General features: G+C 36.8%; 1 protein-coding gene across 6 annotated transcripts in view; it reads right to left on the bottom strand.

Annotated features, from left to right (window-relative positions):
- The window catches only part of ralgapa2 (Ral GTPase activating protein, alpha subunit 2 (catalytic)), a 147,679-nt gene that overhangs the window by 69,740 nt on the left and 49,983 nt on the right, over positions 1-27,956 (bottom strand). For 4 of the 6 annotated variants that reach the window (XM_015396705.1, XM_015396711.1, XM_015396727.1 and 1 more), the window contains exons 16-29: positions 27,214-27,393; positions 22,763-22,909; positions 21,261-21,383; positions 20,144-20,229; positions 19,968-20,058; positions 19,679-19,852; positions 19,174-19,341; positions 17,493-17,686; positions 17,239-17,337; positions 15,909-16,064; positions 9,991-10,119; positions 5,819-5,947; positions 4,464-4,522; positions 1,281-1,389 (exon numbers count right to left, since the gene is read on the bottom strand). In XM_015396705.1, coding sequence (XP_015252191.1) covers positions 1,281-1,389; positions 4,464-4,522; positions 5,819-5,947; positions 9,991-10,119; positions 15,909-16,064; positions 17,239-17,337; positions 17,493-17,686; positions 19,174-19,341; positions 19,679-19,852; positions 19,968-20,058; positions 20,144-20,229; positions 21,261-21,383; positions 22,763-22,909; positions 27,214-27,393 — 1,844 coding nt within the window. The remainder of the gene's footprint in view (positions 1-1,280; positions 1,390-4,463; positions 4,523-5,818; positions 5,948-9,990; positions 10,120-15,908; positions 16,065-17,238; positions 17,338-17,492; positions 17,687-19,173; positions 19,342-19,678; positions 19,853-19,967; positions 20,059-20,143; positions 20,230-21,260; positions 21,384-22,762; positions 22,910-27,213; positions 27,394-27,956) is intronic. The other 2 variants (XM_015396742.1, XM_015396732.1) reach the window with 2 other exon arrangements.

Raw genomic sequence — 27,956 nt, 5'->3', positions numbered from 1 at the left:
ACAATTATTGCATTAACTGATGCATTTATGGTGTACAAAAAAATTATATTCTTTTATATTTGTCGAAATTGTAAACATTCAATGAATCCATTACAGCTGGAAAGCGCTTAAGTGCTCTAGTTTTATCTTTGACGTGTTTGCACTCCAAACAATTATTCACAAATTTGATCATTTGTAATCATAACCTCATAATAAAATAGAATTTCTTCTTATTATGTCTCACTGAGATACCTGAATTTTATAGAAGCAGGACGCCTCTGCTTATTGTAGATGGTGAATTAAAGTTTAGACCCAAGATGCACTTTCTGAGGGCCATTTCTTCGTAATTTCCCTTAAATTTAGTTTTCGCTTAACTGTGCAGATGATCAGCATAATTTCATTTCACTTCAGAACCTTGCCTCATTTTCTCCAGACTCATTGGAGGAAAGAATTGAGCTGTTGACAATTTTCCTTCAAATGTGGATTTCTTCAGTGATTTGAAATTCTTTGTGGAGAAATAGAATTTCCCATTTCTTCCAGCTGAATGCCTCTCAACATGTAACAAGGGCAGACAATGTGGGGAGTACAGAAATGGCCAAACACAAAAAGGGGCCCTGAGAGTTCAGCACCTGCTTTTAGAAAAGAGACTCTCAGTGCCACTCTTCCCCCTAGTTCCCCCACCCAGCATATACCCTCTATTTTGGGGCTGGTTGAGTCTGTGTGTCAAGTTGTACAGGGGAGTGATTACTGCTCCATTAGAGAAGGGGTGGGGTGGGGGAGGCGGGGGTGCTCAAGCAGGAAGCTGGGAGATGTAGCTGCTTAAATTGGCCCACATCTACAGAGAGCGAGCAGACTGGAAATTACGCCACCGCCCAAAATCCTTTTTCGTGGGGGGAAAAAAAAAGTCACAGCATCCTTTGGTTCTCTGCATCTCTTCACTCAGAGAAAAAAAAAAAGAGGGTTCTTTAAAAATATACCTATGAGTCATATCACATCAGGGAGATGTTTTATTCCAACTTTTTCTCGGTCTTCCACTATGGCAAAATTGTTCTGCAGTCCTTTTATGCAATCAACTCCAATTATTGTTGAAGCTAAACCCAAATAGGGATAGTAGAATAAAAACAGCTATTATGTACACATTTATTTTAAGACACAGTAATTCACTCGATACGTTTTTTCCCCCCACTACAACTATGGTGCATAAAATAATAAAAATGAGGCTAGTAATTTAAAAAGAAAAAGCATTTCTATGCTTTACATTTACAAAAAAGTACAAACAAGCTCTTTTTAAAGTTACAGACCTTTAGTGTTACTCCCAGAACATTGATGGCATCTTTTACTTGGTGGTGAATGGTCTTTTGCATGAGCTCCTCACATACCCACAGGCCCAGGCTGCATACAGCAATGCACCTGAAAGGCAGAACCAGAATACATCAGTTCACAAAGAAACAACAGCATCTAAACAAAAAATCTATACAAAAAATAATCCTGTAGTTAGATAGAAAGATATTAGTCTCATACTCTTTATCCGTTTTTGCTTTTGTCAGATTCAAACATGTTAGATCATAATAACTAACGTTAATGTCAAAAACAATAAATGAAAGCGATAATTCTATCTATCAAGGGAAGATATGCCCAAACTAACATGTTTAAAAGTGTTTGATCCTTCAACATAAGTAGTTGTGCCTCCCTTTGCAGCAACAACTTTCACCAAGCACTACAATTGCAGAAACTCATCTTTCATATTGTATTATTCATCAAAATAGGGTGTTTTCATGCCTGAATGGGCCATTTAAGTTCTGCCAAAATGTCCCTACTTGAAATACATTTTTTGACCAGAGCACCGCAAACCTTAGTTTGTTTTATTTGAGCCTATCAGTAGTGCAATTGCTTTGCTTCTCCTGCTGCTTACCCAAATCTTACATAAGCTTCTAGCAATGACTGATGATCAGACACTCTTCACTAAGATTTCCTTTAACGCTACGTTCACACCGAACGCAATCTGATCAGCAAAAAACGCAGGTTTACATGCAGCACGTCCCGAGCAGCAGGAGCAGCGCGTCTTGAAGCATGTGAGCAGGTGAAGCAGCGCCTCATTAACTTCAGAGCATCTAAAGTGAGTGACCTGCTTCACAAGCAACTGATGCAGAAGTTTGAAAATTTGAACTTTTGCTGGTCAACGCGACACATCAACCAATCAGAGAAGCTGATCTGGAAGCTGGCAAAGAGAACACAGCACTGCTCATGCAGAGCTGTCAGAATAAAGCCATCAGAAATATACAAAAAAATAAAATAAAATATATATATATATATATATATATATATATATATATATATATATATATATATAAATAACAAGGTAAAACTCTTGTAGCTTTACATAAAAGGCAAGGAGAATTTTTTTTCATGAACAAAGCCAAGCGAAGTGTATGACCACTCAAGCAAAATAGTTTATTAAAGCCAAGTGTACACTGTGCGATTTTTTTCAATCGTTGCACGCAGCTGCAGCTCACACCGTAAGACGAAAATGCAGGGTGTCATACAGTGTGAGTTCACAGCTCAAAATGTTTGCTTTCAGACTGTGTGGCCCGACGCTCTGATGCGATCCACCTGCTCACATTGTACGTCTAAAAACCACGTCAGGCTCAGCTCCGCAGTGAGATGGCGCTACTCGGACTCATTAATCTGGAAGCCAAACGAGTAAGAGAGGAATATGAAGCTCACAAGAGTGAAACACACTGCCTTGGCAATTTGTGCAATTTTGTGTTGAAAGCCCTAAAAAGAAAAGGCAACAACGTCTTTGGTCAAAGACATAGCTGAGCAAACTTGGCTACTACTGTTTATGTCAATTATGCAGAAAGAACTCCATTTCACTAGCACCCCTGCCATGCTTCTGTGTTTTTATCTCAGAGGAAGAAGAAGAGGAATCCTCGTTTGCCCAATGAGCGATTTTGCCCGCGATGGTCAACTGAATTTCAAACATGTTTCATTTTCTCTAGCCCTCACGATTCCTGATCATGAGTTGGTTGTGAGAGGCTGATCGCCCCTTGTTAGCCCCTGTACAGTCGGGCTGATCAAAAAATTATGGCACAAATGGAAAGTCCCCCAAAAAATTGCAAAAAATAGCACAGTGTAAGCCCGGCTTATGGCCTGAATTTACTTAAAATGTCGAAACCTGTCAGCAAAATAGGTTCTCTTTTAATATTCTGGTGCCTGCATTTTGTACCTAAAATATTAACAACCACGTCCAGACATCCCCAACAATAGCGGAAAATCCCAAAGAGGTTGGCGGCTTGAGGCTGGCTACTGCTGGGGATTTTCAGTGACAGCGCACCGCCGGTATGTGGGGGTCTGTGCGGCTCAAACAGCGAAATTATATTTTAAGGCAGGATCGAAATCCTGATGAACTGACTGCACAGATAATGTTTTGAAGTGGACTTTCTCCCTTAAAAAAACATATTAAAAACAATTTTTTTTTATCATTCTGGTGATATGTTTATGTAAGGATGTCCTATCTTTTTCTGCCTATGCGCACTTTCAGGCCTATATCTGTGGTGAGCTATGGTTTCAAATAGCCACTGAATCTCACCTTTCTCGCCACGGTTCTTTGAAAATGGCAGAGGGTCGTAAGAGAAAAAGTTTCTACGAAGTGTATGAGAACAAAAGAAAGGCCTCAGAAGAGGCAAATATATCCTAGAATACTTTGCACACAGAGCTGTCCTCGCAAAGCCTTATGGGATTTGCTTTCACAGCGGCCCGCTGTTGACATAGGCTGTAGCTACCCGACACCAGCGACTAATAACAAAGATGGCGCAGGCTCCACACGGTGGAGGAGGAGTTACATGACCAACGGAGAGAAAAGAAGTGATCGTCTGTCCGAACGGTCAGTAAACTCAGCTTGCTATAAAGTCCATTATATAGTCCCAGCTGTACATGGACACAGTAAGCTTGTATGAGCTATGGGAACAGCACATTTTAAACAGAGTGTGCATGAGGAGAAATGGGCTTGTGCATGCTCTTGCATGCGCTGTCGCTTTACAGAATGTTTGGTCTCTCAGATTATTAATGGAAAGTTGAGTGGAACAATATGCACAAGCTAGGATGATTGCGGCCTTAATGGAAATAACCTAGAACTGAATTAAATATATGAGTCACTGACCTTATGAAGTACTCTAGTTTCTGAGAAACAGAATTTTGGATTTTGACTAACTTAAGATGATTATCCATGACAGACCTGTCATGGATTTGAAGCTTTGAATATTTCACTCTGTGTGATTATTTTATATATTTTTGATTCTATGTGTTTACAATTTAAGACAGAGAACACTGACATAAAAAAAAAAAAAAAAGCATTTATTTTTCTAAAACATTTTCATATCTTGAGGGGAACCCAGAGACATGAAAAGAAAACTGCCGTTCATCAAACTAAAGAAAATTACAGGTGTGTTCTAGCAGATAACCAGAACCACTGCAGGTAATCATACCTTGCTCCTTCACAATGCTCCTTAGTAGCTGCACCCAGAAGAATCCCAACCAGATTATTCTGAACAAATAAACAGAACAGAATCAGTAATCCATTCATTCTCAAATAATCATTTCAGGTGTATGTCCGATTAATCTGGAGCACAGATTATCAGAACATTTTAGATTTAAGACCCAAACTATTGGCAGAGAATTTCAACATTTCTATAAAATCAATCGATATTTGGTATTATAATAACACAAACAGCATCAGTAACCAGTGTTTTAGGGTCATCATTGTCGTTTTTAATGGTTTCTTGAATTTCTGCAGAGGATCTCGAGATCCCATACCTGCTCACCTCAAACACCAGGTGGGCTCCCCAACTTTGGGAGTCAGACAGCTAGAGACCTTTAGAGTCTAAATAAGCTAAAAATTTGTATTGGCAGATTATAAATTTATTAAATCCAAGGCTGGGAATGAGTCAAATGTATGAATGATCTGTATCTAGTGTAATTATCATTACAGCAACAGAAGAAATGTGATAATCTTTAAAAACAATACAACAGAAAGAAGTAACAAAACATCTGGTTAAAATTAGTTAAGACATATTTTTAGTGATTAAACAATGTGGGACTGAAGTGGTTAACAAAACCTAAAGGGTTCCACCTCAGAATCAGTTAACAACTAGTTCTAACAGTAAGATTTGTTAGGAAATATAACCCTTATTTGTTTTTCATTAACGTATTACAACAAAACACAATTTTTCAGTTTGATATAGACATTTATGATAATTCTAACCTCATAAAACTATAATTTAAGGGAAAAAAATGAATCAACAAACTGATGACACATTTGAAGTTGTTTTCCTCTTATCTTTTAAGTTAGTTTGAGAAGGAAATTTTTTTAATCAAGTGCATCCTCTGCAACATTTATGGAATTAATTTCCTACTTTGTCCTCCACTTGCTCAGATTTCTACTTTTTAACGATACTCGAAATCTCTTGCGAAGAGACTTGAAAGATTTGCAGTAATAGCTTTTAAGAAGTCACCTTGTTTTAAAAATGTTTTTGATTCGTCAGTCTATCTCATTTTAAAACAAACTTAAGAAAAAGAATAAAAATTCCAACTTTTTTGCTCCGATCTAAAACTAAAATATCCTCAGAAAAAAAACATGAAAACACTTGTAAAAACATACAAAAACCTAACAGGTATGTTTACTGTTTGCAGGTATTGTATGATATATAAAGTTTTTTTTATGAAATCCTCTTGATAGTGAAATAGTTAAAAGTAATCTATACGGCTCAACATTTGTTAGAATAGAAGACAAATTAATTCAGAGGATGAATAATCCATCACCTAATCCTTCCTAACTACTCACCTTGAGATTGTCATTGCCTACACTGACGTCATTAGAGCCAGGCACACTTTTGAGTATAGCAATCTGCTGGTACAGGTTGGGAAAGCAGACGAGTGAACCCAAGATCGTCTGAGCCTCTATCCTGGGAGCCTGACGGAGACGAACACGCAAAAAAAAAAACACAACACATGAATGCAAACAATTGTAAAAAAACAAAACAAAAGGAGCTTTGCATTAGATACAATATCCATAGATCCACTATAATAAACTTGATCATCATCAGTGATCTTTCAGATATTCTACATGAAGCTACGACCCTGGAAAGCCCTGGAAAACCAAATAACTGATTGCAGGTTAAACTCAAACTCAAAAAAAAAAAAAAAGATGTAATTGTTAGCATGTTTTTTTAGCATTGCAGGCTAACAAAAGAAGTCAAATGACTCCCATTCCAAAGTGGTGGATCCCTTTGTCTGTGTCAATTTACATGTTTTCAAAACAATAACAAGGTTTTGTTCGGCTAATGTATAAAACCTCAAACTCAACTCCATTCCTGACATTTTGAATTGAAAAAGCTTCCTGGATGGGAAACAAAACGTCCTCAACCTCTAAGACAAAGTCCAGTGGATTGTTTTTCATATCTTTTTTCGTAATAAACATGTAAGTAAACCATAACATTTCTTTTTAAATCATTTGAAAATGAAAACAAGGGTTAAAAGTTATAGTAATATTTGGAATAACAATGTCTCTCGATTCTGAAAATTCTTTAGGAAAATAAATCTGTATCTTTGCCTGTCTAATGTGATGCGTTTCTCATTTAACCACAAGTACGCTAATGAATGGTTTAATCCGAGCATTGAAGTGCATTGATTTAGGAAGAATTAAAGTTTTATGATAAGGTTAGAAAAGACTAGTCAATCTTTTAAGAGCCAGTTGCAATAAATCACGTTGTTTTAATCGCACAGTGTTATATCCATCTACTATTGAAAGACAAGTTCTTCCTCCAAACTAATTATCACATCATCATAAGTCACTGCAACTTCGTACATCCCAATGGAAACGTTCCTCTGCGTTTCACCTATCACTTACAGAGCTGCATCTGTGCAGCACCAAGGAAGCATTGTGGGGATCTGGGATCAAGAGTATTAATCTTTGGGATTCGAACCAGGGAACATGCATATAGCATCACCTTTATTTTCTTTCAGTGACCAACCCGGATCCAGCAGTGATCCAAAAACACCCAAAGATCCTAATGCAGCACTCCCAACAGCCTCAAAAGCAGCCTTTTTTTACTTTAAAGTAGGTCATATAATATAGGACAAGGCTACTGAGGGACCTTCCCTAAGATAAGACTATGGTATCACAGCTATGATATAAATTACGGAAGAAAGGCTCCATTCAACTGGAAAACATACAATAAGTATTTAATATGTAAATGCAGAACATCTGAAATGATATTCTACTATTAAATGGCTCAAAGAAGACAGTTTGATTGTGAAATCACACACTGATGTCACTAAAACAATCATGCTTTGATACGTGGTCTAAAACATCTATATTTATTGGCTAGTTTATTGCTTTTATTTTCAGAATTGCTCTCATTGTTCTAGTTCTACCTTTGTTGGATAATCTTTAGATTTGTTTTTGTGTATTTCTTTATCCAATTAAATTAATAGTTTAAATAGAAATTGGCTGATTTAATGATTCAACATTCCATTGGCTCTTCATATAATCTTTACTCAAAATTATAAGTGGGATTTTGCAGTATTACTAACATTGAAATACATACAGACATTTCAATAGAGCTTCTTTTAAATGTAACAGAGCTAAGGAAAAAAAAACAAAGAAATTATGTAATTATAAAATTTTTTTTACAGAATATTAGACAAATTTAAAAATGTCAATTTAACTTCAGGAATATTATCATAACTACAACATAGTATTGCTTTTCCTGCTTTGTCTGATAATTTTTTAAAATCATATCAAGCTTGAGCTAACAAAATGTAAATATGGACACAGGAATTAAGAGTTAAGATTTTGGGTGTTATTTTGTATTATTTTTCCAAAAAACAGAGGAACAACCTTGTTCCATTTTTTTAGTAAATCACAGGAAAGTAATTTGTGGTTATAAATTCTGTCATTGTTGCTCACTCCAACATTCTAGCACAATAAGGAAAGAATGCTGGAAGGTTTTTTTTTCCAAATTACATTCTTGAGTTTTGGACAAGTCATACAAATGACAGGCATTTCAAGCATTTCTGTTTTTTGCTCCTTGGATTTTTTTTTAGGCTTATCTGTGGATTTTTAAAAGCCCAATCAAAACACAAAAAAACAACAAAGGAAAAAAAGAATAAAACAATATACACACTTATAAGAGTGATGTTTACTGTTAGAGTTAGGATAATGAGATACAATGTTTTACTTTCTGGAAAAAAATTTACATGACCAAAATAAAAGTTTTTCTAGAATTAAAACAGCAGCAATTATGATGCAGGGTCAGCTATCAATTTCTTAAGATGACAAGATTGTTATGTACTGGAAGTCGGAGGTGCACAGAGTGAATAGGAATAGTGCCAGCCCCAGTGGTGCTCTGATGCTGTCGATTAGGGCTGACCGATTAATTGCATTTGCAAGATAATCGCAATTTAACAAAACGCAATTTCCAAACAATTCAATAAATTTTGATCACATTACATTTAACAGGAGAAATATGCTATACTGGCCTTTAGGTGGCAGTAATGCACTTGCTGCCACACAGAAAGGTAGAGAGAGCTGCAGCTAGCCCACAATTCCATGCGTAAGAGTAGAAGTAAGAACTTTTTCACACAAAGGTTACAATAGTTTTACAACAATGGAATCTGGAAGAGCAAGATTTTGAGGTAACGAAAAATCCATAAACCCTCAAAGAAAACATTTATGAGTTCGTCGTCAGTGCAAAGGAAAAGATCTAAATAAAATCGCGATCGCAAAATTGGTAAAATAAATAAATAAATATATATATATATATATTAGGGTTGTCAAAAGTATCGATACTCAAAAAAGTATTGATACTGAAATGTTGTATCCNACATCAAGTCCCAGGCTTTACTCGTCGTTTCTTGTACAGCCGTAAATCTGGTAACCAAGTGGCATCACAGGTGTTGTTCCACTGGGGGCATATAAAAAATGGATCAAACCGAGTGCGAGTACTGCAGCAAGGTGTACTTTCTAAATACTTGAATACGGTATGGACATCTAAGCTAAGGCGGAGGTTCTTTGGTGCTCGCCATAATAAGCATTATATATCTGAACAGCTCTGGCAGTTGGAAAGGAACTAAAACCTTGGAAATTGAATATTTGTAAATGAGAAACAGTAGCCTCAGTGGATAATGTTTTAACAGCACTAAATGCTGCACAATGGATAGCAATTATCAAGTATAAATTATCAATTAAAGCTTCATGCACAGCTTAACTGTAGAAGTTGTGTCTGTATTAGAAAAAAAAACTCTTCTGTTTACAGGCAATAATTTATGCCTTGTGGCTCAACATACTGTATTTTTGTACCACATTTAGTTGAAGAATTTGTGCTATAATTAATGAACATGAACTATTCACACACACATAGAAGTCATTTTTTCAAAGAGGTTGCATAAAAAAATAAAAAGAATAACTTAAAACTTAACTTAAAACTAAATCGTAATAACATTTAACCAATCCAATCTTTGTCTAACCTAAATATTTGGATTCAAAACAATATATAATTGTGTGTTTGTGCATGTGTTGTTGTGATATATTTCTTAATTAGACAATTTAGAGGAAAAGTGTTGTTTTTCTTTAATCAAAAAGGTTTTTTTTAAATTGTATTTTTTAATTCCATTTAATCCCATTACTGATACATAAAGACATCTATATATAGATATCTATATTAAGTTATATAATACCAGTTTAAATCCAGCATGTTGAAACCTACTGAGCGGGTCAAATTTACACCTGGTTAAACCATAAACACTGCAATAACTCAGCTAATTAAGAAAACTGAAGGGAAACCACAGGTAAAGAGGAACATTATAGAGTGGGAATGTAAAATAGACAACATATTTTATATATGCTTAGAAATAAATTTTGAAAATTATATTCAAGACATGAAAAACAATGTAAATGATGATTAAAGCTTTGGAAATGGGCTGTTGGATGAATTAAACATAAATTTTTGGTACCTCTCTGGAGTCAGAGGAGAGGACGCGTTCAGCAGCAGTGATGAAATCTCCAAGCAGCATCGTGAAGCCCGGGAGGCCGAGGAAGAAGAAGCGGGGCGAGCAGGAGCGGACCATGTTATTCAAAACATCCTAATGAAGTGAAAGAAAACAACTTAGAATTACATTCACAGTAACTAAGGCCAGATTTTGACAGCGATTAAGGAACAAACTAACATTTTTACCCAATTCCAAGATTTCTGCACACTTCTAGTAAAGCAGAAGCAAAATTTCATAAATGGGCCAGTAGAAATATTATGCTGCAACAGGTAGTTAGGCTCATCATTTAAAGCAAGTCTATAGTGTAAAGAAAAAAACCTCAAGAGTAAATTACAATAAAGGAGAGGAGGAAAGGAAGAAGAGAGGCAGCAGATGGATTGTTTAAACTGAATAAGAGGGACGACAAAAGACCTCAACTTTCATGAGTCATATGTAGGTACACACACACCAGCAAACCTGTAATTAAAGCCAGAGACAACGTATTGTTTTGCAGAGTTACAGCGGCTCAGTGGCAGATGGGTACTCTTTCAACACCGACATATGCTGTACAGCAGAGGGTCTCACACACACTGTTTAAATGTGTACAGTATAACCCCACACACACTTAAAAGTGTTCTTCCAAACCAAGGCAGAAGGAAATGCTTAAAATATCCCTAAACATAAATAAAATATATAAAACTGGTATGAGAATGCTACATCTCAACAAGAACAGAATTGCTCTCTCTTATCTGTGGCGTGTATGTGAGTATTTGTGTACAAAGCCAAGGTCCAGCTCAGAAACACCTGCCTTCATGGCTATAAACCTGAGTAAATCCGACAGTTCAAACATCAGCCTGTTTGTGCCTGAATCCAGGCTCATGTTAACAAACATGCGTACAATTTCTCCAGCAGAGACACATAAACACACCGTGCCACCTCTGTATTTGTGACATAAGCAACCCCCAAACCTTTGGTAAACAGCTATGCAGGTGAACAAAAGGAAAACAGACTAAACAGAGGCATAAAAAGCAGGAAGTCAAAGCAACATCAGCGCTGCATGTGGAAAATTGATGGGAAGAGCTTTAGAGCTGAGGGTCCAATTTTACCCTCATTTTGTTGGTAATTGACCTCTGAAGCATAATGTGCAGTGCAGTCAGAGGTAATTAGCAGGCAACAAACTGTTTCTTGATTGCCTGAAATAAGCATTTTAGAGGAAGCCACAAATGCAGGCGGCAGAGTGCTTTCGATTGGGCGCATGAGCAGAGGGGACCTGATTTCAGGTGTGAGTAAAGAAATCAGGACTGAGAGAAGCAGAGCTGTTGGCAGGAGGAATGGCACACTGCATCAACAAAAGGTGCATTAACGTTAACTCTGAATAGAGCCACTGCAGGCCTTTTTCCATTCTTCTTTTTTTTCCCCAAAACAAACGTGGCCTCATCTTCAGGGAAGAATGCAATCCGCCCGGCGACAGGTGACAGGGTTCATTCTGGCATTTCATCACACCACACAGTATTGGATACATTTCATCAAAAAGATTTAATAAAGAAATATGAGTAGAGTTCACCAGTCAGAGATCAACAGTAGATTTAGCGGCAAAGTTGGGTTTAATCTCACTGAACACACAATATAAGAAATATAAAATAGCTCAGTTATTCACAAACAAACATGAGCTTATCGTGGTGTTTATTTGCCCTTGCATGACAGGAAATCTTAATAAAATGGCTAAACTTAAACACACTTTGTGAAGAAAACAATAGAGTATCATAGAGGTTGCTTACATCAGGTTTTATCCAACAAGGGAAATCTAAATAAAAAATTTTAAGGTAGAAAAATCTAGATTATATAAGGCTTCAAAAATATATTATTGTCGCCCAGATGACAAATTAACTGAATTTGCTGATAACATAATTTTAAATGATTAAAGATGACTGATTGTTGCTTGTTGCTATTTAAACCAATTTATAGCTTATTTTTGTGTTTAAGCATTCAATCTGCTAAGTGACTTAAGTTTAAAACAAAATGTGTTATTTTGTAAGAGAAGAAGAGATATTGTTCATGTCCTAGTTTACAAGATTGTTTTTTGTTGTTTTTTTCAGGACATTGACTGGTTGTTACCATGGTGACAAAACAAAATAATAAGAAAACCAGCTTAGCATTAGGTAAATTCCCAAACTAATTACAAAGGTATCTCAACAAGATCAGAGTTTCTGTTACATGCAGTTGATCAAAGTAACACTAAAAAAACTAAAAGAACTTTATTAATTTAAATATCGTGAAATTCTTAAAATTTATTTTATTTTGAAATACCAACATCTGGCTGTGAAACGGCTACTGTTCAATTCGCAGCTCTCAGGAAAACAAGAGATGAGTCCCAACACTGCTTCCAAATTGGTCACTGTGTCTTTCTATTTAGGGACATTTCAGACCTCTTTTTCTTTCTTTTTTTAAAGACGCGCAAGAAATCTACTGACTTTTTTCTCTCTTAGAGATTTTGGCCATAAGCTCTGATTGCTCCGATCACGTTATCCATCTCCAGAGAGCAGCGAGGGCTGCTACAATGGAAAAAATTGAAATCTAGATAAGTCAATTTTTTCTTAAGTGCATTTGTTCTTGAATTTAGGAGGTAAGTGAGACTCTTTGCCAATGGAACAAGACATTTTACATTCAAAATTAAAAAAACAATTGCATTGCCTTATTTCAATGAATATTATCAAATCATCTTATTTTAAGAGTAAAAATACTCATTCCATTGGCAAATCACCTTATTTATCTACTCAAATAAAGGGTAAATACACTTACATTTGTACTTATTTCTATACTGTTTTTGCAGGGTACCAGCTCCTCCCACTTCCAAAGCAAGGGGGTCAATCTCAGCTAAAAACCACGCCTGCAGTCAGAGCAGAGACAAAACCAACTCCTCTGCTTACCCATTAAAAATTAGTGGAAGCTTTTCGCATGTGTGACTAACTACTCAAAGTTATTCAGTTGAGTTTTAAAGTGTAGAGTTTTAAGAAATTTTTGGACTATTTACATTGACATTCCTCTCTCCTGTGGGCTCGATCAAAGCATGGATCATTTTAGGCCAAAGTAGAGGTAGAGTAAAGGCAAAAAGAAACAGTTTATTTTATATTTGAACAGTAGTTATTGTATAGTGGATGTCCATAGTTCATGTTTAACCTTAAAGTCGTAGGGAAGCGGCTGTTCCAACCGTTCAATTTCCGAATTCTCCCGAGTGGTGCCCGACTTTACATGAGTGAATAAAGTGAATGTGATTGGTTGTTTATCAAGGGGGCGGGACTGTTGTGGTGGAAGGATCGGAAGCAAATGGCCAGTTTTTTGGCAGCATCTTGCTAACCAGTTAGCAACTTAGTGCTAGTAGGTTCCCAATGGGAAATTACATTGGGACGAAGTAGCACTAAATTGGCGACTTAGAAACGACACTGTCAAGGAACGCTATGGACAGTGGAAACATGCAAGAGGAGGAGAGTTTTGTGTCGGAGGTCGTGGATGAGTTTCTACCATCATACAGTTTTTATTTAGAGGAGGAAAATGGGGACGAAGTTGTTGTGGAAGAGGACGCCAGGGCGGCAGAAGCTTGGTTTGGTGTTGAAGGCTTACAGCCGTACATGTTTGAGCCCTTGCTTCGCAAAGCTGCCAGTTCTGTTAGCTCTACGCCTGCTGAAGACACAGACGTCCATCACCGTGAACACTGGGACGGAACTCAATGCAAAAGGAAATTATTCTTATTTCTTATTTCAATCGTTGCATATGTTAGCTGCGACATATGAATCAAGAGGCTATGACCGAAACATTTGATTGACAGATGACAGTTAATATATATTTGGCCGAATTTAGGTTTTCAGGCTGGCGTATAACTAACTGGCCTGCATAACGGGGGGAAAACCCCACAGATTTTAAGACAGGATTTGTTTGTTTTTTTAAATAGAAATTTTCTACATTTAGGGACAATATCGTCTAATAAAGAGTACATTTACACACATGTTTAAGCAAGAATGATTTGGCAATTTTAATATGACTTCCTTAAAACTTTAAAGACTTGACCTTCAGAAATGAATGATTTTATGCACGTTTAAGGCTGTGTCCTGTCAGCATGTTGCATATCTTTTTATTGAGATAACCTATTGTTGGAGCAGCATATCAAGGTGGTTATGAAGAAACTCCAGTCGTGAGAGGTAAAGAAGGGGTAGGAGAGATTTCTGCATCCTGAGCACCATTAGGGAAGTTAAGTGCAACACCAATGAAATGTAATGAGCTACATTTAAGTGTTTTAATGTTAAGGATAATCCAACCATTCCACCATGTCACAGATTCTGACCTGCGTCAGTAAACGTGACAAAAAAGACTCCTGATTGAGGACACCACTGTGTTTCCATCACTAAACTTCACAAACATAGGCTGATAACTGTTTAACTCTAGATTACGTAGCTTTTAGAAAGACTTTTATTGATCGATTACTGCTATTGTGCTGCCATCTTGCCTTTGAGACCACAAACCAGTAAGTGACAGAAAAACTAGGACAATAGCCCTGACCTTGGCCTGCTGTCAGCTGGAGGAGGAATCGAAGAGTAGCTGATTTAATCAACCAGAAATTTCTATAAAAATCCTCAATAATGAAAAAAAAAAAGTTAAGATTTAGATAAACAACTGACTTGAAATGGAATAACTTTATGAGATATCTCGCTTTATTTGAATCAAAAGAAGAAAACTTTTGTTCATCAGGCTGCTTGATCTTATTTTGTGCAAAAATATTTGTGATAAAATTCTCTTTTTTGACTTGAAAAAGGTAGAATTTTTTTTTATATATATTTTTGGGATTGCAGCGGGTGGTGGGGGAGGAGGCGGAAAGGAAGGAGGTGGGGGAGAATAAGAGCCACTTTCTTATGTTAAGCAGGCGTGCGGCTGTCCTCTATTGTGTGGCGTGAGGACTCTTTTCTCTGGCCAATTTGAGCATGCTTCAGTGGCCAGCCTGGCTCTGGCCCCCTAACGCATTATACAGAGCCACAACAAAAGCTGGAGAATGCTGCCTGGTCTCGCGGTGCGCCGAGCCCCCCTCATTGCTCTACTCTACACTGCGTTCCCCAGGCTCCCCTCCCGCTCCTTCACACAGGCAGGCAGGCAGGGCCGCTCTAACTCTGGGCCCCCGGCCGATGTGTCACTCTAACGGAGCGCGGCAGACGTCAATCCTTAATTAATCACGTATACACTGCAGGGGCTCAAAACATTATTTAACGACATGGAAAACATTCTAATAAGCTTGTCGCACTGCCAAAGCGCAACAGAAACCCAGCCAAGAGGCCATATATATGCATATATATTCACACACACATTCGTAGCACAAACACCCCTTGCTCACCCAGACTTTTTTATCTTTCTCCTTTTGTTTTTGGGAACTCTATTCATCTCCACTCATCTTTGTCTAGGAGCAAAGGCGCTACGCCAGAACTGAATGCTAGAGAGGGTGTGGCGAAAAAGAGAAGGAAGATGCCAAAACAGAGCTGTTCTTCTAAGCACCACAGGTTGGCATGTCGGTTTGATTGTTTAGCTTTTTTTTCCCATCAAGACTGATTACAATTATAAAACTAATGTAAATCTATGCTCCTTAATTTATCCAGGTTGAGTCTAAATACTTCTAATTGGAAAAGGCTAATTTTAAAGCTGACATATAAGGACCAAATAATAAACAGAATTATCTCAGAAACCACTGAATAAAAATTAAACAGGAGACATATTAACAGGTAAGCTAAAGCAAAGATTTACTTTAAAAGTTATTAAGCGCATCTTAGTTTGACTGATGCGCCATCTAGAGGCAATAAAAGAATAAAAATTATTTAAGAAAAGAGAAACCTGAGGATCTTATTCAAGGAGCCACCTTGTGGCTGTACCTGGTCATCGCTGGTGAAGCCCTTGTGCATGACGTGGTACAGGTGCACCAAGAAGTCACTGTTTGGGAGCACATCCTGGTGTCTGGTCATCATCTCACAGATTAGCTTGTATGCCTGCAGTTTACCAGCCTTGAACTCTGCTGGGAGCATGGTTGCCTGAGGAAAACAGGAAGAAACAGAAAATAAGAACAAAGATAAGAAGCTGCATAAAACTTTCCCTCAAATAATCAAAGAACATGTAAACTCTAAAATAATATATATGAAACCTGTTTAGTTTTTGTTTAGTGATTACCTTAAGTAAATATGCTCTTAGATCAATATGGTCCAGGATAGAATTGTGACTGGTGCCACACGTACAATCATCAAAGATATGTAAAGATAATATTTATATTTCAAGTGGTAGTAAATGTGTTCTAATAACTTTGTAATAACAGTGTAACTTTAGAGAAAAGATAATTACAAAAACTAAGAAATATTATTGTTTTGTTTCAAGGAGAAATTAAAGAGTCCAAAAAAAAAAATTAACCACAATTTGAATTATTCTACCAGTCTCTGCTAATAAAAGCTTCTTGTTTACTGCATCTCCTACATGATTTGTAACAAACAGCAACTTGTGGACTGTGAATAGAAATGTTCTAAATTTTGAGACAATATATTCTGATAAAGAGTACATTTATATACATGTTTAAGCCAGAATGATTTGACATTTAAATATGACTTCCCTATGACTTTGAAACAAGCAATAAATAAAAACACTAACCAATGAACCTTCAGCCTTTCTCTAACAACTTTAACCTGATTTACTTTTTATTAGGTCCGTTTTATAACTGTTTTTAATGCTATATTAAAAATAAATATATAAACACTTCAGCAGCACATATCAATAGTTTGATCCTTTAATAGGATTTTATTTGCTATTTAACTGTTAGAGGAGAAGTAGCTGTCTTTGCTGTTTTAGCCACACTTTAAATTCCCTGAAAAATACTCCTGACATTATTTCTGATAATAAACATCCATCTCTCTGAAAACTAATATTTATCTAGATTTACACCAGACAGTTATTGATACACAGTACAGGACTGCTAAGTGATGGGGGCCTATCCAGACTGCCATAGAGATAACCAACTGTCAGGGGCGCTTTCAGTGCACTAAAATTAAATAACAGAAGACACAGAAAACACTTCTTAAGAAATGGAACACATTCGACTTGTTAGACCCGATAACTAGCAATAAAACTCAGTGAAATGATGCCACCCTGCCTTATCTATAGCGGTGTTTGATGCATGTGAGTGTCTGCATGATGCTTGCTGTGCTCATGTGGTGTTCATACCCTGAAGAGCCACGACGCAAGCATTCGAAGAGGAGGGATGAACATAGGCTGGGGTGGTGAGGACTGGTTATCCACGCTTATCCCAAGATTGTCCCGGATCTGAGAAAATACATTTAAATTTAGACACTTAAAGCAATCTGCCAGCATCTTATTCATTAAAGCATTGTCACAAAACTCAATGAAGAAGTTTATATTTTCACATTAAGTTTGGTGAAATCTTTATAACAGTTGTTTTTTTTTTGTTTTTTTTGTACCTTGGCCAGTTTGTGCCAGAGGTCGTAGAGATAAGAGAAAACCTTGGCATGGATCTTGGGGCAGCGGATGTTATTGACATCTCCCAGGATGCCCAAAATCCTCCTCCACAGAACGAAGGCAGAATCAGGATGCCAACCCGTTAGCGTCCCCCCAGCGATGATGCTGACATCATCGGCCAGACACTCACTGCTGTCTGCAGGATCAGAAACAGTTTTGGTTTGAGAAAAGAAAAAGATGACAAAATCAAACAAGGTTATGCTTATTAAGGAGATTGGATTTAGTCAACATAGATAATTAACTATTGCAAATAAGAAAAATGAAGACAGGATTAGTAGGACAGAAATTAAATATTTTTTTTCTTTAGCAGCTGTTGACTAAATCTTAGATTTTCTGTGCTTTTTCCCCTATATGCAACTGACCCGGAAGATTTTTTTTTTTTTTTATCGTACATAATAAAGAAATAGTTTTTGGGGGGAAAGGCACAGAAGTGCATGCTTCATTTCAATGAACAATGAGGGAACGGTGCCACCTAGTGGACAGAAAAAGAACTGCAAAAAAGAAAGTGAGCAAAGAAATAAGAACATCTTACAGCATACCTTTATCTAAACATTTAGGTTTCAATTTAAAAACATAAACAGGTTGTGAAAAAGCCAGATGAAACATAAAAAAGCAGATAAAATAACAACATGCTAAATAAGCTAATACCCAGCAAAGTCGACGGGAACAAAGTGGGTACAAAAATGATAGATGTAACTTCAATGCCTTGCAAAAGTTTTCATACTGATAGTTTTGGTTTCACATGTTACAACCACATAATTCTGTGTATTTTATAAGCATTTAGTTCAATAGATTTCCACAAACTGGTGTATAAATCTGAATTTTGAGTCCCAGTCAGCCTCTAGTAGATGGCCGCTCACGCTGAGCCTGGTTCTGCTGGAGGTTTCTTCCTGTTATAAGGGAGGTTTTCCTCTCCACTGTTGCTACAAGCATGCTTAGTGCAAGGGATTGCTAAATGGTAGATGAGTCAATGCAATTAATTGGTTTTCTTTAGAAAGAAAACTTTTAATCAATTTAACTGAATGATCTGGTGAACTATAAAGTGCATTGAAATGACAACTGTTGTGAATTGGCGCTATATAAATAAACTGAACTGAATTGAAGAGGAATAAATAAGACAAATTTCAAACAAAACATATCTTAACAGTGTGGCAAACATTTTTTTTTTTCATTGCTATTCTAACACCCTCAAAATAAAAGCCAGTGCATGACATTTACTCCAGCAATACCAGTTCATCATCAAGCTTGAAATATCTCAATGGAGAAAAAAGGGCCCCATTTCCCAGCTTTTTGAAAACCTGGTGTAGTAAACCGCTTATAACAAGAACCCCAGTGCAGCCTTTAATAACTCCAGAAACATTTTCTTTCAAGCTCCATTCTGTATTACTTCAGCTGCTTTATCACAAACATCCAAATTAAATACACCAAAGGTAAGGTTGTAACTTTAACAAAATTTAGAAACTTTGAATACTTTTGCAAGTCACTGAGATGAATAAACAGGCTTTATCTTAAGAGAGGAAAGATGAACACAGATAACAGCGTAGTTTGATGCAAGATATCGAGGTGGAAACAATGAGAGGAAAGCTATGATTCATATGATAAATAACAGCTAGGCAGCTGTACCCAAGCGGTGTGGCATGTGTAAGACAGACTGATGTATGGTGTCATCCAGGGGACAGTCCCGCGGGCACTCTGTGTGCACCACCAGGGCTGGTGAAGAGGGGGGGTTCTGGGGGTAGTGGTAATTGTGGTAGGGAGGAGCAGAGGGGGGGAGGAGGGCACACTCGGGACCTAAAAAGAACAATGGAAAAGGGATCAAACTGATATTGGAGTTGAGGGAGAACAGAGACACACGGATCACAATGCAAGGAACCAAGAGGTTAACATCAAAGGGTGGGATGTGAGGGAACAACAACACTTATCCTCATAAAACATAAAGTTAGGAGTACAATCAAATCTGGGTAAGATGAAGTGCATTGAGTTATTGCTAGTCTTTAGGAGCATTACTATCCTCTATTTAACATTCCATATCATTTTGTAAGGTGTTTAACTTAATGCTTGAATCATATAAAGACAAACAAGCTTATATCAGACACATTAAAAGAGTAAATTTGTTTGCCACCAATACCTGCTAGAGCGTCATTGTGGCTGAGCAGCAGACTGCCTTGGTTCTGGGGGTCGGCTGTAACATCCATGTGAGCCGACTGCGTGGACTGATTGTCGGCCTCCTCGTCGAATGTATGCCAGGTGACTTCAGCTTCATTGAAGTAGCCGTTAGATGTCTCACTACTCACGCTTTCACCTATTTAAGAAGGATAAAAGGTTCCTTTTATACCAGAGAATAGCAGCACAGTTACATACTCTATGCTAAATGCTATGGCCATAATAATCTATGAAGACAGTATGCGATCGCTCACTTTTATCTCTGATTTTCTGTCGTGTGTAACTCAGGGGTCCGTCAGTGCTGCTCTCCGTCTCAGTCGGACTGCTGCTCCGTCGGATTAATATCTGGATGCACAGTTAGCATAAATGACAAATCCAGCTCAAACAAGAAGCATTTTATGACCTTAACACAGTAAATATTGTTGCATACCACTGGTGGCTCATTGCTCTCAGCCCTGCCCTCAGACATCCTGCTGTCAGAACCACATGAGGTAGGGGAGTAGTCTCTCTTCTCGGCTGCAAGAAACAAAAATATCTTTAAAAGCTCAAAAAACTGAGAATATGTGAATTTTCTTTAACATTTAAACTAGTGTTGTGCCGATGCCATTAAACTTTTGCCTCTCAAAATGGTATTGGTGCACTATTTGTTGGTACTCGCCGATACCCATACCACCATTTTAGTGCTGGATCAGGGCCCCGCCCGATACTGGTATCGGTGCAACACTAATTTAAACATAACTTCTTCTAAAAACAAAAAAAAAAACTGAGGAGGACTTTGTTTTTGTGACTTCAGTAAAAACAAAGTGTAACCATATGCTTAGGGGGTCCCATTTAATGTACAGAAGATAAAAACACTTTTCAGTACGTGAACTTTAAAAAAAAAAAATTTTCCCTGTCATGATCAGCATTATGGCAAAAGAATTGGAATCTGTGTGCCGAGCTCTACCCAACAGTTTTGCTTTGCCAAGTGACGCTTCTCAGGATGAAAAACCTCCCTTGATCATTTAATACTGCTTTACTATTTATTAAGATTTATTTTTAATTACAGAAGTAAGATTAGTAAGGCTAAACATGACTGGTGGACAGGGGGAGAGTATGTGAAAATTTTCATAGAATTATTTGCTAGAAATCATCATCTAATTTTCTAAAAAAATGGAAATGTGTTATTTTTTACTAGATACATTATGAACTGTTCCTGTTCATAATGTTGAATATTGTAGCGAAGTCATTAAATTTAAATTTCTTTCTAATAGAAAAGCAGAATAGAGCTAAAAAGAAGCCAATCTATTACAGTGCATCTTCCAGTAATATTGTTCACTACCAGCCATAAACCACTAATAACTGCCTTTTGAAAATATGATTATCATGAGTATCATAATGAAGGAAAACATAATCATAAATGGATCTATAACTGAGCATCAGATTTGTTTTTATGAAAAATAAAAACACAGAATCATGCCCTTAAAAGCCAATTTAAGTGTGGGAATAAGGGCAGAAAGGACATTTAGACTGATGAAGGCCTGTTTTTTTTTTGTGTTGGTGAATACCTGGCAACGTGTCAGACAGCTGCTGGGTGATGTCTGAGGTGCTGCTGCTCCGCTGCAGAGGACTCTCCCTGCCTCCCATCTCCTCCTCTCCTCCACATTCTGAGAGCTGACACTCCTCTACATCTGGAGAAAAAAAAAAAAGAAACGGTTAATTTCTGACAAGACAAACAAAAAAAAAAATTAGACACATAATCCGAAACATGCTGTGAGTTTCGTTTAGGGAACGGAATAAATGCATATGATGAAAAACAGACTTTTATGAAGATGTGGAGAGAAGCATCACGGGCAGACATGCATTAGTAAAGGACTATGTGCCATTGTTACAGACAAGACTGTGTTTTCTTTTCCATAGAAGTTGATTCTATAAATAATATAATTTTGTCTAAATCTTGAAGTCATAGGGAAGCCGTTGTTCCAGCCGTTGCATTTCCGAATTCTGCCGAGTGGTGTCCGACTTTACACGAGTGAATAAAGTGAATGCGATTGGTCGTTTATTAAAGGGGCGGGATTGTCGTGGTGGAAGGTTGTGGCCAATTTCTTGGAAGCATCTTGCTAACCAGTTAGCAACTTGGTGCTAGTAGGCTCCCAATGGGAAATTACATTGGGACCAAGTAGCACTAAATTGGTGACTAAGAAACGACACTGTCAAGGAATGCTATGGACAGCGGAAACATGCAAGAGGAGGAGAGTTTTCCTGTCAGAGGTCCTGGATGAAACTCTTATACATTTTTTATTTAGAGGAGGACAGCGGGGATGAAGGTGTTGTGGAAGAGGACGCCAGGGCAGCAGAAGGTGTAGAAGGCTTACAGCCGTACATGTTTGAGCCCTTGACTCGCAACACTGCCAGTTCTGTTAGCTCTATGCTGAAGACACAGACGTCCATCCCTGTGAACACTGGGACGGAACTCAATGAGAAAGTAAATTATTCTTATTTCAACCATCGCGTATATTAGCTGCGACATATGAATCAAGATGCTCTGACTGAAAAAAATGTGATTTTGACAGATGACCATTGATATATGATTGGCCGAATTTACGTGTTCAGGCTGACGTCTAACTAACTGGCCTGCGTGAGATAAAGAAAAATCCCACAGATTTTTAGATAGGATTTTTTTTTTTTTTAAATAGAAATTTTCTAAATTTTGGGAAGATATAGTTTGATAAAGAATACATTTATATACATGTTTTAAGCCAGAATGGTTTGACATTTAAATATGATTTCCCTGCGACTTTAAATAAGGATTCATACAGATTTCTCCCTTTGAAGATCTTTGAAGTGTAAGTGTAAAAGATATTTCTACACAAAAAAAACTATGGGATGGACGATATGGAAGGATGGATGGATAGATATTCTAAATTAAAATCAGGTTCTATACTGTAATAGAACCCTTTTAATAGAGACAAACACTTCAAATGTATAAGAGATTATTGGAGATGGATGAGAAATGCAGGACGGAGGTCACAAACACACAGATACATGCAGCTCTCACAGTGCACTTTACCTGAGAGTCTATGAGAGCAAGCAGAATTACCAGAAGAGATACCAGGCAAGAAAGAGCTCACAGTGTGGAGCAGCATAGGGACACTTTTAGCAGTGGGCAAAGCCTCGTAAAGATGGACACAGTTGCTGATGGACTGGCTTCGCTTAGCTTCCATCAGGCAAAGATAGAGAGGGAAGAAAGAGACAGTGGAAACAGTAGAGAGGCAAAGGGAAGAAGACAGAATTCAATGCAAGTGGAGTAAAAATAGCCTCTAATGATAAAAGCATTTGTTTTAATAAAATAAGTAATTCAGAATACATAAAGTAACTGCATCTAGCTTTGTTACAGTTAAGTTAGAACCCATAAAAACAATGTGCTGTTCTGAGTTAAAACGGTTATTAAACCAAAAAAAAAATAAAAAATGGAAACAAACAAAAAATGAAAGCTACTAAATGTCAGAATATTTGCATTTAAAAAAAACAGCTACTAAAACACTTCACTTGATCGTCAGTCTTGCAAAAAACATTTAGAGGCCAAATTCTCTCACAAAAAGCACTAAAGCTCTTTGAGGGGAAAAAAATAAATAAATAAATATCATAAAATGAACAGGTAAACTTGACTAGCCAAAGGTTTTAAAAAGGAAAACAAAACCAAAATGACATAAAACCAAAGTATAAACTAGTAAATCAAATAAATTAAGCTACTGGGATTGTAAAAACAAACTGCATGATTAAAAAAACTGCAAAATTCAAAAAAATAGAAAATATACATATTCTCCAATTCTATATTTAACATCAGGTTTGTTTCCTTTGGGCGGTTCCTTTGCTCAGGGGTCACACAGCAACTCAATAGAACATGTTTACAGACTTGGCAAAAGTCCATAAAGCTATAATACATATATCTCCATAAAGTTATATCTATAAAGTGCATAACTATAGGAATCACCTGAAAAAGAACAAAGCTTTCACATATATTCTATTAAGAATAAATTCAACTTGTAAAACTTTCAACTCTCCTAAAGGCCTAAACCAAGATTAATAAAATTTTCTCCACAAAAACCAAACAAAAACAACAACAACTAAGTTTTCTGATTTCCTTTAAATGTAAGAATCTTAGTTGTTTAAAGCCTTTAAGGTCACCAACAGACGAGGCCGCAATGGCGCATTTAGATACCACTCAAAATGATTAAAACTCAAACTAAAAGTCCTGTAAGGAGTACTTCTCAGAATCACCTTGGATGATGGAAAAAACCTAAACATTATAGTCATTCAGTTATCACAGGAAGTAATTTATTACCGTATTAAACCACAGAGAAATGTCACTGCAGGCAGTTCTTGGCTTGTCTGACTTTCTTCTGCCTATATATTCTCTCTGATGGCCTACATCTGACACCACAGGATTTACTGTCATTCATGCAAACATGGTCCCAACTATAAACTCCCATTTTGATTTATTGAGAGAGAAAATAATAAAAATGATTAAACCTAATAGTAATAAACACAGGATATAACACTGCGTGGTTTAAACCCATTCTAGAATTTCACCTTATTAATTAAATTACAGAAATAAATGTACAATTCAATAATATAATACTGTAATGAATATGCATTTAATCAACTTTTCTAAAATACATATAGTAGCTTAAATTACCACATATTTAAAAGGTTTCCATGTAAATAATTAGCACTATTGTACATTTTGTTCTAGATATAAAACCGTTATTAGAACCAATTAGTAACTGAGCTTTCAAAGACTCAGGGAGAGTTTGTTCACCTGGATCAGTGTGGCTGCAGACCCCTAATGAGCCCAATAATTAAATATAGAGTCTTTTTCCTTCGTTTTTAAAGACAAGATCTCACAAAAGTGACGTTGTATATTTGCATGCAGAAGAGCAACCAAGTTTTGACAGTTTTCAATGCTGATGCATTTCCTTTGTGTGTGTGGATAACACTTCAGGGTTGTTCTCATATTGAGCTTCTCTCCTCTGCTTTCAGCACACTTTAATTATGTCTTTCAGTTAAGAGCGATACATCCTATCTGCTTACAGCCCGCCACTGCTTCCCGCCTGTGCATATTAATGAGCATTAATTACACCCTTAATGAAACAATCAAAAAGTGCCGTGCAATTGATGTGTGGGGCTTTCTCTTGAGGAGTAGGGAGGAGGGTTGTTGCTCCTTTGAAGATCAATGTGAGAGAAATCCAATTAGGCTGAAGAAAGGAGGAGAATCTGAAGCGGTTACATTTAACGTCCATCTTTGCTGGCATTGAGATACAAATAAACAGGCTGAAAGAATAGATGTGTAAACTTCTACGTAAGGGATATAATGGGTGGTTTAACACATGCATGTAAAAACACTCAAGACACTTTATGCTTCTTGCATAAAAACATTTTCCCTTTACACAACAGGCCTGTCATTTCAGAGCGCAGTTGGTGAATGAAGTGGATGGACGTCAGAAAAAGAGAAAGATGTTCCCTTTTATTATCTAGATTATGATTCTACACATACATATACAGGTAAGATATGCAGCTGCTGACTGATTTTATTAACTTTCTAGTTAAAATTGTATTCCAGCCTCCACATGTCTATCAAATAAAAGCATCGACCTTTATTTTTTGCAAACTCTGTCTGGGGAATATACTGTCAGCCTGCAGTCAAGCTGACATGGAATATGCTGACACTGGCCAGCGACATGTCAAAGAAACAATGAAGACCATCTGCTGGCCTCTTTGTCTATAGATTAGGCGTTTCAGTGGCACCTGGCCCCTTTTCAAAGGTGAAATAATGATGTCCGAACTACTCTATGAGTTGTTTTTGGTGGTCTGATGAGAAGGAAAACAAAAAAGGCAAACGGAAAACCAAGCAGAACTTCATACACACTTCTCTTGAATATAAATGGTTTTAAATTGGTGTTTTTGAAATATCTGCTGTTTTTTTGTTTGTTTTGTGGATTAAAACATACCAAGCAATGTTAAAAACAGGCATGTAGTCCACAATTTATTATTTATATTTTAATCTAAATAGTTTATATTGTTTCAAATATAAACGTTCACCACAAGCTGCAAAAAAGGACATGCTTTTAGGAGGCATTAATGTGTTTCTAATGAAAGTCTGGTCAGATTTATGACTAACCATATCAGAAAGATAAGATGGGTGCACTCTTAAAGGGCCAGTATCAAGTAAATAATATTATCCCTCTCATCAAACTCACACCCAAAGTATTAATGTAAGTGATGCTTGATAAATTATTCAAATTTCTTCAAAAAAAAAAAGACAATTAAAAACAATCCACTGGTTTGAACCTCGGACTCAACACCAGCAATTGAAAAATGCTTCCTGGATGGGAAGCGAAACGTCTTCAAACTTGGAAACAAAGTCCAGTGGATTGTTTTTACTTTTCTTTTTTTTATTTTTTTATTCATGACTATGACCTGGATGACTGAGAATCTTCACCAGCATATTTAAAGTTCTGTGGCAGCCAGTCAGAAGAAGAAAAACAGCTAACTCCACCTGATGAAACATGCTTCTACTGAGTTTTTAATAATAACCACTTCTTAATCCAACACTTTTCTGCTTTATAAATAATGTTGATGAAATGTACTTTTGGATCCCAAGGAGATTATTCTATCTTTAAGCATCCTAAAGGATGATACAGTTCTTAAAAAATGCTTTTATGTTTGGAAATGACCCTTCCCTTAAAAGAAATCTGTTATACTTCTGCAAGCTGCTTTATGGCGTTGTGGCCAAAATGGAGTTTGACAGAAAACTACTTGTTATTTTAATTATCACTCAAAGACGGCACAATTCAAACAATCAAAAGAAGTCAACATCACCATCTGCTCAGGTAAATATCAGCTGTTTTATACTCAATCTCGTAGCACAGAGTAGTTTAACTTTGACAGATGTGTATTAGAGGATGAGTGGGAGATATATTACCAAGGTGAAATGTCTATATAGCCTCTGTACTCGCTCGGGTTCTTCAGAAAACGTACTTTCCGGGTCTGACGTGGGATCATTCCCTTAAGGTTCAATTGTATCCTGAGTTGCCATTTTCCACAACCGATATTTATTGAACGTGTAGAATTGTCGTGACCATATGCCAAGACGGGAGTGATGGGAACAGCAGAGGGCTCTTAAAGAAGGAGGAGGCTAATTTCAAAGTGTTTGGAAAAAAAATCATGATGCAAAGTTTGATGTTTTTTTTGTTTTTTTTTCATTACAGACAGTATTGTTCTACAGTAACAACCCAAGGTGACAGTTAACTGAGCTCTTGGAGTTCTATATTTGTTGATTTTTGGTGAAGTTGGAGGATTTGAAGGTAGTTTACTCTCACTTTTTTCTTTTCTAAATTAATCTAAGATGCATGGTGCAAAAAGGATAATTGAAAAAACAACATAATTTGGATTTAATCCAGCTGTTTATTTACAGCCACAATGTTTTGAGGCTGCTACCAAATGTAGGATGATACTGACCGGAGGCCTTCTGGCGGACACTGTTTCGGGCTTTCTCCACACCGGGCGCTCCTGAGGTAGTGGCAGAGCGAATCCTCATGGGCTCCTGGGCTCCAGGCCCACCCTGCTCTCCATGGTTTCTCCAGCTCAGTGAGAATGAGCGTGCAACTGCAGCTGCCTTCTGGGATTCCTGGATTACTCCTGGCATGCAAAGGAAGAGTTTTAAAGAGTTAAAATGCAAAAAGGCAATATTAACTGGCATAGATTTAGATTACCCTGGAAATATAAAAAGAGATAGCAGTTTATTACTTGTTGTTTATATTACTGTTTTTATATATTTTATTACTATTTTTCAAGGCTGCACTTTCTTTTTTTTTTTACACTTGTGTAAAGAAAATGACAAACAAATCTGTCTAAGTCTAGGTCTATTAATACTTTACAAATCAAAGAAATGATGCAGGATGTGTTATTAGTAAAATCTGTTTCACATTTAAAAAGTAGCAAAGGAAAAACTAAATTAGGATGATAAAACAAAAATAAACCTTAAGAAAAAGCAAATGCTTGATGAGTTTTTCAACCCTTTAAACTTTTCCTTTACATTCAGTGACATTAAAATCATAAATTTCATTGTTTTCATTGTAATAGAACAATAAAAAAGTAATTCATGTGTGAAGTGGAAGGAAAACTGAACATTTACTGGTATCTTGTATCTGTGTATTTTGGGGGCATATTTTAACCAGCTCTATCAGACCTCTTGATGCTCT

Source organism: Cyprinodon variegatus, unplaced genomic scaffold (genome assembly GCF_000732505.1).
Source record: "Cyprinodon variegatus isolate N-32 unplaced genomic scaffold, C_variegatus-1.0 Scaffold27, whole genome shotgun sequence".
NCBI classification, from domain to species: domain Eukaryota; kingdom Metazoa; phylum Chordata; class Actinopteri; order Cyprinodontiformes; family Cyprinodontidae; genus Cyprinodon; species Cyprinodon variegatus.
Note: the sequence above shows the minus strand (reverse complement) of the source record. Positions and strands in the feature narration are given on the sequence as shown.